This window comes from Dermacentor variabilis, chromosome 1 (genome assembly GCF_050947875.1).
Source record: "Dermacentor variabilis isolate Ectoservices chromosome 1, ASM5094787v1, whole genome shotgun sequence".
Lineage (NCBI taxonomy): Eukaryota > Metazoa > Arthropoda > Arachnida > Ixodida > Ixodidae > Dermacentor > Dermacentor variabilis.
Genome location: NC_134568.1, coordinates 161,284,390 through 161,297,160, shown reverse-complemented (window position 1 = coordinate 161,297,160; position 12,771 = coordinate 161,284,390). Strand labels below are relative to the sequence as shown.

At 43.6% G+C, this 12,771-nt stretch overlaps 1 protein-coding gene across 2 annotated transcripts; it reads left to right on the top strand.

Moving 5' to 3' along the window:
• The first annotated feature begins 19 nt into the window (after nucleotides 1-19).
• On the top strand, nucleotides 20-9,375 carry LOC142587635 (uncharacterized). Of its 2 annotated transcripts, none has more exons than XR_012829599.1 (3): nucleotides 20-154; nucleotides 1,243-1,365; nucleotides 3,802-5,163. XR_012829599.1 is itself a non-coding variant. In XM_075698801.1 (3 exons), the coding sequence occupies exons 1-3, from the start codon at nucleotides 143-145 to the stop codon at nucleotides 6,498-6,500; spliced, it is 639 nt and encodes a 212-aa protein (XP_075554916.1). In that variant the 5' UTR covers nucleotides 26-142; the 3' UTR covers nucleotides 6,501-9,375. The 2 variants fall into 2 exon arrangements, 1 of the variants encoding a protein (XP_075554916.1); XM_075698801.1 differs by lacking the exon at nucleotides 3,802-5,163 and adding an exon at nucleotides 5,997-9,375 and having other exon boundaries at nucleotides 26-154.
• The last annotated feature ends 3,396 nt before the right edge of the window (nucleotides 9,376-12,771 follow it).

Here is a 12,771-nt window from a genome sequence, read left to right as displayed (position 1 = left end):
TTTCTCCCGCGCCCGCCCTTACAACCTTTCCATTCTCAGAAAGAACCACTTGTATGTTGTGGTGCCTGATGTTGTGTCACTTCATTTCTTATTGTCACCATGTCTGCAGTCGTGTCCGGTCGTGAGCCTCGTCAGCAGGCGCATGCTTTTCAAGGTATGTCGGCGACTGGTTTTGTACTTTCTTCTCTTGTATGCCGGTAATGAGTGCTTAGCATGGGCTGGCAGAGCTGATGCACAACGCAAACGCACAACGGTTGCGGCAATACCCTTCAAGGCATGTTGGCGGTGTTTATTGTCGGATTATTATTAAACTGGCTAAGACGAGTTTGAACAAAACTGCAACGCGAAACAAATGGCGATAGACAAGCGACGATCTTGTCTGCCTCCCTTTGTCCTGTGTTTCAGTTCAGCTTCTCATACTCGTCTTGGTCTTTGTATTGTACTGTGCTCCTCGCGGTCCGCAGGCTTTGTGCACAACGGCACAATAGTTTCAGTAGTTCTGGCACACGTTTTTGATAGTGGTGCTCGATGTTGTGAGGTAGTTCCCATGCATGCATTGCTTTTGTGTCTGCCGGTGGAGGTCTTTTGTAACAAGGGCTGCCTGTAGAGTTAAGTGATCTTTTGCACGCTTTGTTGCTCCTCTGTACGTTTGCACAGCTCCTGTGTATAGCATGCAGTGTTACGTGCTTGTATCATTTGTAGGCACAAGTCATGTACTTTCACGTGTTCTTGAACAGTCAATCCTTTTTCACATTATGTGAAAGAGGATTGACAATGATGATGAAATTGACTGACAATGAAATTTGTCTTTGCAAGCAGGAGAGAGAGCCCAGCGGCAAATTTCATTGTCAGTGCTACCCATTTGAGCAAATGCCTTAGTTCTGCTTCCATGATAAAGGAGATGCTATAGCTGTGAATTTCTACTCTGGGATTTTAACCTAATCACTGAATATAGTGAAGCTGAAACCCGGTTACCTTAAGCTTATTAAGCTACTTTGTATGTCTTACCCCACATTCAGAAATGTGCCTTAACTTAAGCCCGTGCTTGATTTGGTCAAGGTAAAGCCCAACGCGAACGCGCCCAAGGAAAGGCAATGAGTGTCTTAGGGGCGTTCACGCCTGTCGTTGTAGTGACCAAGTCAAGCATGGGCTTCAAGTTAGGGCGCATTTCTGAACACAGGGTAAGTAATGAGTGGTGTGCTTGCATAGTTGTAAAGATTCTGTCCTCATTTTAATGTTTAGGATGCTCAAGCCAGCCAGCAAGAGAGTGATCTTCCCCAAGTACGATTCGCCCTCCAGCCCCACATAGCATCGTCCCATGTGCCTTTAGGAGTGCCGACAAATTTTCTTCCTCGTTTGAAACAGGTAGCAGCCTAACTTGTAATCACGGTAACAACTACAAGACTAAACCTCACTGTCTTCAGTGCGCAAAAAAAAAAGTTTTCCCTTTGAAGTAGCAACTATAAGATGAGCACTCACTGCAACATGTTTCCTTGGTAGTACTGCTGTGAGGCCAATGCAATTAACCACTGCAGCTATGTTAAGCCCAGTGTATGAACACCAACTGGATAACCCTACTGAGATATAGATGTAGCAGCTCATCTCCAGCATCACCTGAATCAAATGCTTTGGCCTTTCATGGTGCCTGATTGCATTACAAGGAGTACTGTACATTTTCAAAAATGTGACAGATGTAGAATCCTGTTACCTGGTATCAGGCTGAGTGTACGAAAGCATTGAGACGGTTTAAAAAGGAATGGCTGATTTGATACTGCTACGAGTGGCTCAGCACTCTCAGCAGCATGGTGTGGCCTGGTGCCACTACACTTGGCTGACTAGTGCATGCCAAGTGTGCTGTGGTACCAAGTAACCATTAACTGCAATTACATTGACATTCCTTATGATCCATAAATCTACACACAAATTGGCTGTAGTCTCACTCACATGGAAATATGGTATAGTTATTCTACTTGAATAATTTATCGAGCATACGATGGTTGTACGTGGACTGCATGCTTTCTTGCTTCAAGGAAAATGAGGCAAAAATTAAGATAATTCCTAATTATAACAGCTTTGTGCCATTTGCAAGAGTCTTCATTTCTAAGAGTGAGAACAATATGTTAAACCTACTTTTTATATGTAGCAGCTGTGTGTCGAATTTTTATTCCTTTATGGAGACGCTAATTTGTCACCCTTTTGCTGCAAGGTGTTGCCTGCTTCTCTTAGTACAATGATAAATTGTATAACATATGGTGGTTTTCAGGTTGTTTTTCCTTTTAGGATTTTGCTGTTTTGGGCCTTCAGCTGTTGCACTCCTTTGTTTCACTACGTTTCTATCATTTCTTTTTTTTTTTTTTCTGTATACAAGGCTAGTCAAATAGTGTTTTGATGTTTCCATATATGAATTCCGCTTTTGTTTTTGTTCATGAGAATTAAGTCTCAATGTGCCCTTTGTGTTTTATTTTACTGGAGAGGGTGCAGCTTACACTGCACTGTTGCTCACCTAAGATCACCTAAGGCCTTGTTTTTTGAGAGAACTACCTTTTCAACTGTTGCTTTTACTGTCTGATTCTGTTTATCCTTTAGTATGTTTATGCTTAGCTGTTATGTGTATGTGATATTTTTGTATTGGTTTGTTCTGTCAGCATCAGAAGGGAGTTTTATGTTGCGCTCTTTGTCAGTAAGGAGAATGGCCTTTCCCTTTTGGAATTTACAATATCCAATGTGAATTTGTCATCAAAACAATGATCATAAAGTTGTTTGTCATTGTTTGTGTTGACAAGAGAGTACTTAGTTTTGTAGGAGTATGCCACAAAATTTTTTTCTCGTTATACCAAGAATGGATAGCTGTCAATTCAGTAATTATGCTATGGAGCCTCAATTATTGGTTTAGTAATACAGAAATATTATTAATACATTACCTTTTAGTGTGACAGCACAAAACATGCGCGAAGTGTAGTGACATTGTGAAGATGGGTTTGCACCAGGCTCACCCTACAAGCGATGGTCAGAAAAGGGCACCACACACTTCCACTCCGCAATGCACAAATATGGCAGGGTTCGTTGACTCTCCAACATGGCACAAAGAATGCTGCAGGGTCAGATCGCCAACAAACACGGTTTGCGCAGAGAATTAGCTCCGGCGTGCTAGCCGTGTCGACCATGTTGCTGTTACGGCGGCGAATCCCAGAGATCGCGCTAAGCACAATGCGCGAGCTGGGGGACGAGGCGCGGGAAGGCACCTCGATCCCCACAACATGAAACGGAAGTCTATTCATGTCACCAATGGTGTCGTGGCACCAGACACAACTGACGTATACACACACATTACCATTCTGCAAAAACAGAGATCATTCAACACATGACAGGATAACAGGGGAGCGTCCTCCTGCATTTCAAATAGAAGCGCGCATTTGGAAGAGTCAATTTGACAGCTTTTAGTGACGAGATGATTATATCACCATCAACTACAGCATTGAGCCAACTGTTTCATGCTTCAGTTTGTGACACCGCATGAATTCCGACTGTGGTTTCGGTGACGTGAATAGTCTCCTGCTTCACATATAAGACAGTGCTGCACTTGGAGTACATTTTAAACTAGCTTATTTGTGCTGCTCAAGGAATTGAGGATCCATGTCATAACTGTGGGGTGGCAACTACCTAAAAAGCACAATAGTGGGGCACAAAATTTTTGTGTCAGTACTCCCTTAATGAATTTCACCTTGGTGCATTAATTGATTTTAAAAGAGAGTAATAATTTTGATGCACAATTTGTTTTACACTGTTGATGTCTTGTTTTAGCTTGTGTAGAATACTATAAACCATTGAGCCTGCCAATCCCTGTGGAAGCAGCTGCATCTTTCCCAGAGGTGGTACGAAGAAGGAAGTTCCGTAGCTGTGATCTCATTGACCAACTGCCTGGGAGTCCCAGTTGTCCATAGAAGATTGCAACAAAGTATTCCAGGTTGAAAATCAAGCCTTTCTGGTTAGCAGAAATGGTGGGCCTCCTAATCAAAACATGGCCCCAGAACCCACAATGAGCTCTTTGTGGTAGGCCAACCACAGTTCAGTTGTAATTCTAATTGACAAGTTTTGAAAGCACCACAAATGAGTTTTTTGTGTGTTTGATAATGGTGTAGTTTTTGCAGCCATGATTTAAGCAAAATAAGTCTTTTAGAACATTGGTTACTACTGGAAAGATATATTCAAGAAAGCATTGTGAATGCACCTCTGCTGCCTTTTAAGCTTACAATTCCGTCCAAGTCTTAGCCCGTTCTTTCTCTGCACTGTTTGCTTTATTTGAAAATAAAGTCTACTACATTTAGTGATGCTCATAAAAAAGCTAATTGGTCAATGTACCCATTTTATAAGCATTTTAACTAAAACAATCTTATTTTTACTTGAATTGGTAATTAAGATTTATAGGTTCTCTGTAAAGAAGTTGCATTCACTAAGGACCCACTGTATTAGTTGTATTCATGGCAACCATACTGAATCACTTTTGTATTTATGAAATAAACTGCATTTTTACTGCTCCCTTAAACATCTATCAGCCATTATGGAAGGTTCTATCTGTGTAGAGTCGGGAAACAGCCTTTCTACATGCTGCTTTATCTTGCTTAATATGCACTCTCCACACACTTGCACTCAGTTCTGCTGCCATTAGTACTGCATGCAACCGTTTAGAGAGCAGTTTGCCTGAGGTTAGTAGTGGTATTTATTGGCTGTATTCAGTCGTGGAAATGGTATATGTACTTGTTGAATATGGATCCATGCAATTTCATACCAGTGCAAGTCTATTGGTACATAAGATAAACCTGCAGTGGAATCAACTCGTGGTCTGTCGAACAAGGAAAGTAGAATGGTACATTTGTAGTGCTAGTTCAGACAGACATGCTTATTAAATGCACTGCTATAGCCGGCATGTGTGCCATGGTATGCTAATGTTGATCCACTAGTATCACAAAACAGTGGTCCATTCCAACTCCAAAAATGTATAGCTATTTATAGGCATGGTGCTTGAACAATTAGAATGGCTGAACAAAATAAGTGCACTGCAATGCTTTATGTGCACTCGGTGTGCATTTAGCCTGAACTACTACACTTGTTTAAGCTGTATCTCAAGTTCTTAAAAATAAAGGGGCATAAAGAAAAGATGCTTTTTCTTCTGCACATGTGTAACGGCAGATGTCATACTTTGTATGAAAGCATCCAATGTTTCATTACCAACTTTGGTACACATTAAAGTTTGTTAGTGCTGACACCATTTGATTGCTAGAAATGCTTATATCTGCATGAGCTTAGGCAAAAACTGTTGATTTGCAGTTTACAAGGAGTGGGAGAACAATACGTAAAGCACAAACACTTTTTTGTGAATGTTGGGATAAATATTGCAGTACTGGTGCTATGTATTGACAAAATGTATTTTGTTGCACTGTATTTATTCTTTAAACAATCATCGATTTGTTATTCGTGCAATATTACAGTAGCATGAAATCAAGGGCTTAACAACAGCTCATGTGGTTGGGAATTGGCACAAGAAAGACACTGACTGCAGTCGAAGCAAAAACTTTACTGTGGTCATTGCCTTTCATGTGCTTTCGTACTGACATGAAAAGTGAGACTTCAACCTTCCAGAATCGTAAACATGGTAAGTAGAGCTAACTGTAGCGCCTGTGAAGCTGAAGTAAGTCTGGACATTGAATGTCTACACTGCAGCTACAGCAGTGCTTCCCAAGGTGGCTACTAGCTGTAAGTGTAGGGAGCGTAGCGGAGCTACCAGCTGGCTTGTAGAGCTCTAGGTCCAGAATACAGCTTACAAAAGTCTTCTACTAGCTGTGGCCTAAGCTAGATCACGCCGGAAGGTAGACGTCTGCTAGCTAGCTGCGTGCTTCCTGGGTACAGGACTGCTGCGTTACATGGCAACAGAGAGACTGCTAGCCCTCATCTTGCACAGCACGTACACCGAGCTAAAGGTGGCAATATTGATCTCGCAGAGGGAGCGATTGAGCGGCACCTCTGCGGGTAAAACAGCTTTAAGCAGGGCGGGCATGCCGCCACATCCGCAGCACCTAGATGAGGTGCTGGTGGACTTCCCAAGAGAAACGGAACACATTTCGGTGGCTGCGCTACCGAGAGACATGCATCCAGGAAGGCGAATCGCCAGGGTAGAGCGTCTCCACAAGCAGGTGGAATCGGACCTTAGTACCACGTACGTCGACGCGGCCAGGTACCACGAAGCTGGCCAAGGCAACGTCTTGACAGTAGTGCACCAAAAGCTCAGTTTGCGAACGAGCTTATCAACGCACACTGCTTCGTCGGCGGGGGCAGAGGCCACAGCCATTGCCATGGCCATCAGAGAAAGGGAGCACGACAGAAGGTCGTCCATAATAATTTCAGACTCTCAAGACGTATGCTGCCCCTTTACGGTGGGTCGCGTGCCCGCAGCCGCGATGTGTCTAGTCCAACCCATGCCAATCTACCACCACCGCTTGGTCTGATGCCCGGGTCACGTCGAATTAAAGGGCAACAAAAGGGCTGACACGCTAGCTCACGAACTTTGTAACCAAGCAGTGGGGGACAGTTTCTCCACGTCGCCTGCAATAATTATCGTACAGAAATTCTGGAAAACCAGCGTTTCAAGCATAAAAAATATGGGACTCCTCACAAGCCCTTCTCAAGATAAAAGGCCGTTGACCTTGGGAAGACAGGTGGTTTATTCGTATTAGCTAAAGCTAAACATGTTACATCCGACACTATACCCAAACCCGTGTCCATGGTGTGGAGGTAGACCCACACACTACCACATTTCGTGGGGGTGTGAGAGGAAACCCAAAAGGCTAGGTAATTACCTAGGTGAACCATTAAACCCCAGCATAGAGCAATAGAAGGCACAGCTCACATAAATCTTCTTTCTTTCTTTTTTTTTTTTTTTTTGCTCAAACAGCTTGGTTAATGTTATCTGACCAGGTCACGGTATATGTTGAGAGGCTGTTGAATTTCGTGTAATCACCACTTACCCTATATATGTTGGTGAATGTGACCTTCAGGAATGTGGACAGTTGGGCGAGTTGTTGACCAATCGTTTTGTTAGTGGTTTTCCTGTGCAGTCTTTCTGCTTTCTTGTGTTGTGTTTTTGCTTTGTGCCTCAAGCAGTAAGCAGAAAACGACACTGTCGAATGTGGAGAGCCATTACAATACCGTTACATCACTGACTTGAATTTTTTCAGTCAGCATGTGCCACTTGCTATCGGCATGCAAAGTTACTTATTCAAGCATTCCAAAGTGTTGTACTGCCATTATTCAAAATGTTTCCCAGACTACTATGAAACAGCTACACGAGGTACGAACTTCAAATTCCATGAAAATGGGGTGAATTTTTAGTGTAATGCGTTGTGAAATTTTCACGTACTTGCTTTAAGTGTAATGTAAATAATTACTGAACCCTTGTTTCCCGCCTATTTTGGTTCAACATACATGGTTCTCAGTTTGCTTCTCTAGTATCTTCAGTGAGCTAAACAGGGCATCTTGTTCATATATGGGGAAAAGTGGAGGCATAGTATGTGTAATGGGTAGGCAACATTCCAGTTAGGTTGGTTAAATGCACCTTTTCACAATAGATAACGTATGCAAGTGGACCAGAGAGTTATTAGTGCATTTTACTAGTGGCGTAAAATTTTTACTGTTGCCCTGGCATAATTACAACTACAACTGGGCTCAAATTTTCTGAACATAGGGGAAAAGCTATGGCAAGTTTGTGTGCAATGTTACATGTGTGTTGATCAAATACAGCTGTTGGAAAAAATTTCAGAAGCAAATTTAGAAATCTTAATCAAGCATTGGAAAGTGTGAAGCTGCTGTTATATGCTACATTTCCCAAATTTTCAAGGAGACTCTGCATTTCTCAAACTTTCCATTTGTAAGGAATGAGTGTAGCTTAAGCGGAATGTGTCGCAATATTGAACGTTTCTGGCTTTCTAGAAGCGTTAGGAATAATTATTGAACCCTTGTTTTTGAAGGGTCTTTAATGTATGATGCGTATATTGGGTTTGCTTGGTGTCCTCAGTGAACCAAACGAGGCAGCTTCTTAGTTTGCTGTTGGTATAGGACGATGTAATGGGTTATGTGTAGGCAAAGTTCAAAGTGGGTGGGTAATTGAGGCTGTGGTAATGAATTACGTATGTGTAAGTTCTAGAGCGTTATGAGTGTGTGTAACGAACGGGACATAATTTAGCCTGTTGCCGTGGCAGAACTACTAATGCCGCCGAGATGGAATTTAGCGAAAATGGGTGGAACGCTATGAAAAATCTGTGTGCGGAGTTACACGGTTCAAACATAGCTTTTGAAAAAAAAAAACATGTTTTATTCGAGTTTTAGAATGTGTGATGTGGCCACTGTCATATACGCTTCCCATTGATGCGACATAGCTGCAGGTTACGGCATATTTGTATTTTGTGAAAATGGGAGGGGTGATGGTAAGTGCCATGTCTGACAAATTTTTTACTTTCTTCGTGCAGTTATAAGCGTTGCAAATAATTACTCAACCCAAGTTTCTTTTCCTTATTTTCATGCATCATAAAAGACGTTTGCAGTTGGTTTATGCGAGGTCATCGGCGAACTAATGGAGGCACCTTGGTATATTTGGCAAAAATAAGGGCACATTATAGGTAACGTGGAGGCTAAGTTCAAAGTGAAGGGACATACTGTGAGATGTTCAGTAAATTATGCATGCATGCCATCCGGAGCTTTATCAATGTGTTTGACATTGGACAACTGGGAGTGAAACCGAGATCAAATCTAGCAAAAATTCAGGAGGATGCTTGGTTAATGTTCAGGTGAAGTAAAATGTGTGTTCATGCTTTAAAAAATTGCTAACAATAAGTTCTCGAAAGTGTTATATACAAGCAAGGTTTCAAAGACGACCGTCGCGTACAAGTGTAATCACAGGGACCACTTATTTTAACTGCGCGGAAGAAACGGCGTCGCTGGAAATTGGTTTGCAATTCTGCAAGGTCACAAACATCTGCTGATGTTTTCTTTTGTCTTAATATTGTAAGTCTTATGTTGGCTGTACTGTGTTGTGTGTAACCTCGACAGTACTTTTAACTCGACTAGCAATAAACTTGTGCTGTAGATTTGTACACAAATAATATTATTTGTTGAATTATTAAAATTGTAGCAAATGTCCATTTCTATATATGCTGTACTGCTGCCTGTGCGGTGACAGGGACTTCTGTCAGGCACTAATTGCCTTTTGTGATTGTGTCATCTTGAGATTCTATGCAATTGCAGGAATTATATTCATATAATGTTTTGCTCCATCATGGTGCACTGTGTGTGATTGATAATCGCATATATAGCTGGTAATTATAAAAACTCCAGATACAGCTTTTCGTTGCTCAATACGTGCTATATAAAGTTGTTTTTCCAAGCGTGAAAGAAGCCTGTGAATACACAAAAAATTGCCTCGCGACTGGCCACCCGGGCTTCTTTCACGCTTAGAAAAAACACTTTTATGTAGCACGTATTCAGCAACAGAAAGCTGTATCAGTAGTTTTTCATTTTTGCGCTACAATTCTTTCATTGACACTTTTCATCTAATTATAATACCTGAAACGTTCATTAATTAAGTAAGGCTAATTATGCAATTAGGTAAAATGTAAAACAAAAGATGTTCAAGCAGTGGCAAACAACATTACCGTGGTTCTGTGCAGCTACGTGGCATTTGCATATTTTTAAATCTTGGTGCATTATAGTTGCAGCACCCTTGTATATAAGCATATAGAGATCCGAGAGTTGTATAGCTTGTGGTTTGCCACTGCTGGGGCCCCACCCATAGGACCTCCCAAGACCATCTTACTCCCTCAATAAATGTTTTCCTTATCATCATAATCGCAGTGCGAAACTTGAAGGACCGCCCAGTGGCGTTCGAGGAGCTCTTGGTTAGGTTATATACTGTTATATAATCTCCTTGGCGGCGTTCAATTGAACATTAATGTTTTCGCATTCACAACTCTTAAGTGATTAGGCGACCTCTGATTTTCTTTTTTTATTTGGAAAAGGGAAACGCGGTGGCAAGATGACGTGTCATTATAACCTTGAACCTCTGCGCAAATTTATATTGCGCTACCAGTACACTCTAAAAAAAAGTTTACACCCTTTGGGTTGTACTTTGTCCCCAAACAATAATCGTCATCTGTCTTACACGCATTTCCTTTTTTAACGCTGCGAGCCCGGTACTTCCAAGTCGCGAACAGCATGCGCGCTATCAGCATGACAGCATTCTCGACAGGAAAGAAACGAGCGCAGTGTTTTCAAGAGGGGAAACGCAGGCAAGACAGATGACGATTATCGTTGTGTGTCAAGTATACACCCCAAACGGTGCAACTGTTTTTAGAATGTATGGACATCTCTGCAAGTGCCACGCCCCGCTGTACCTACTAGCAATTGGAAATACGCGGCCCTACCGCCGCGCTGTGCGCGGCCCCCGCCGAAGTAGGCCTGGTCACGGTTGATAATGGTTCCACGTGGATGGATAAGGCACTGAAGGGCGGCATATACACTCTTAGGCAAAGTTACACCCTTTGGCTTGCCCCTTCTGCCACACAACAATAATCGTTATCTGCCTTGATGCGTTTCCTTTCTTTAACGCTGCGAGCCCGGTAGTTTCCAGTAACGAACGGCATGCGCGTTATCGGTATAGAACAGTTTACACCCTTTGGAGTGCCCCGTCTGATAACGCGCGTGCCGTTCGTTACTGGAAAGTTCCGGGCTCGCAGCGTTAAAGAAAGGAAACTCATCAAGGCAGATAACGGTTATTGTTGTGTGGCAGAAGGGGCAAGCCAAAGGGTGTAACTTTGCCTAAGAGTGTAATGATCGGAACGTCATAAGCGCATCTGGCGCCGCAACCTGCAGTAGTTTGCTTGCCTCATCAAGGAGAAGTTGATTTTAATGAATAGAAAGGAGAGGTCGGCTTAGAGAGCCTCCAACCTGCTACTCCTCACTGGGGTAAGGGGAAGTGGGAGATACAGGGAAAGGTAGGCAGCAGGTGGTTATGATGTGGTACAATGAGCTACTATATATACATGTCAAATTTGCGGATGCGCGCTTTGGACACACTGCACGCAGGAGTAATCTTGTCCACACAAAACGTTATCGTGCGGACACATTTCGCACTATCTTCACCTTCCGCAGGTCCTAGAGACGACCACCTCAGCCAGTCTCGCATAGAAAGTTCGAGTTATTTTATGGTGCCTTGGGCATGGCCAGCTCTTCTCCACGCGCCTAAAATCTTCCGGAAAGGGGCGGGAGTCCAAGCAGTCAACAATATATACTTAAGTGTCCTTCGATCGGCCGTATATTGAGGGCACACGCAAAGTATGTGAGCTATTTGTCTCGGGATTGTGACAGACGCTGCAGTCGGGGTCCCGTTCTCGTCCAATGTTGTGAAATTTCATAACGTTCTGATTTCACAAGATTGATAATGACACCACAGGCTGCGTGGAGGTGAGCAAGTGACACAATGCTTACGCATACTTAGACAACTCCCAGAGGAGTTTCTGCGTGGATTTTTTTAAATAAGCTGAACGGCTCAACCAGGCTCAACCATGGGGCCCAACTGCGTGCGCCACAGAATAAAGAACCATGACTGTGCCGAACCGGCCGAACTATCCCACCGCATCATAGAGTTAGTATAACCAACCAATGAACCAACGCACCGCATACTGGCATACATATATAGAGTAACCCAGGTGGCGCGCACAACCACACTGAAGGGAATATGCGACGAGCTCGCTTGGGGTATTTATCTACGCTAAACATACAGTTGCCGCCGAAAGTGCCCAGGCGGCACGAACGCTGTATTCTGTAGCTGTATTTCGCTTTATCGCTGACTTCCGAAGTGTTATGCTGCAAGTTTGTACATTCTACTGTTGCTAAATTGCAGCCGTGAATGGTTGCAAGTTGCGTACACCTTCGTACTTTTCGAGAGCAAGACGCACATTTGGATGTTCGCAGTAGACGCGGTGTGAAAGTACCGCGCGTTCGTCGCGCGCTCTGTGCGTTGTCAACAGTTCGATTCGTTCCTGCGTTAATTCCCCACCTACCTCTTGCACTGTGATTAGTTGAAATCTTCAGCAATTCTTTCTAGTGAACAGCATGCCACCGGCCTTCACGCGGTGAGTGGGACTGGCGTCTCTGGCGTGACTGTCGAGTGATGCGAATTTTGGTGAGCTTTGACCACGCCGCTTCACCGCTTCCTCCCGCAACACCGCTTCTCTCCCCTGACATTTACTGCGAAGATGGACCACACTCGCATGCCTTTGGAACGTCCAGATCAAGAACTGAGCGAGCCGCATCAAGGTTTCTCAATGCCAGTCATCACGGGCGTCATAAGCTTAGCTGCAAGCTCTGCTCACACGCCTGAGCTTCGCCTCGATCGACCAGAAACTTCAGGGAACGTAGTTAAACAAGTTGGAGAGACCAACACGATCCCTCCCAAGCCGTCTGATAGTGGCAGCGAGCCACGTGTTCTCAAGAACATTACTGACCGCAAGTACGAGAGGAAGCTTCATGCCGACTCCAAAGTGCGCACTGCAATGGCCGAGTTTAAGATACTGCTGCCAGTAACCGTTAACGAGGTTCCAGCATCATTGAACGTGATGCCGGCATGCTTTAACCAGCTTCCGACATGTACGGATTCGCCATCGGAACAGCCCCTGGTTAACGTCTTGAGTACAGGACAGCCCCCAGGGTATCCAAGTTTTGTTCGCA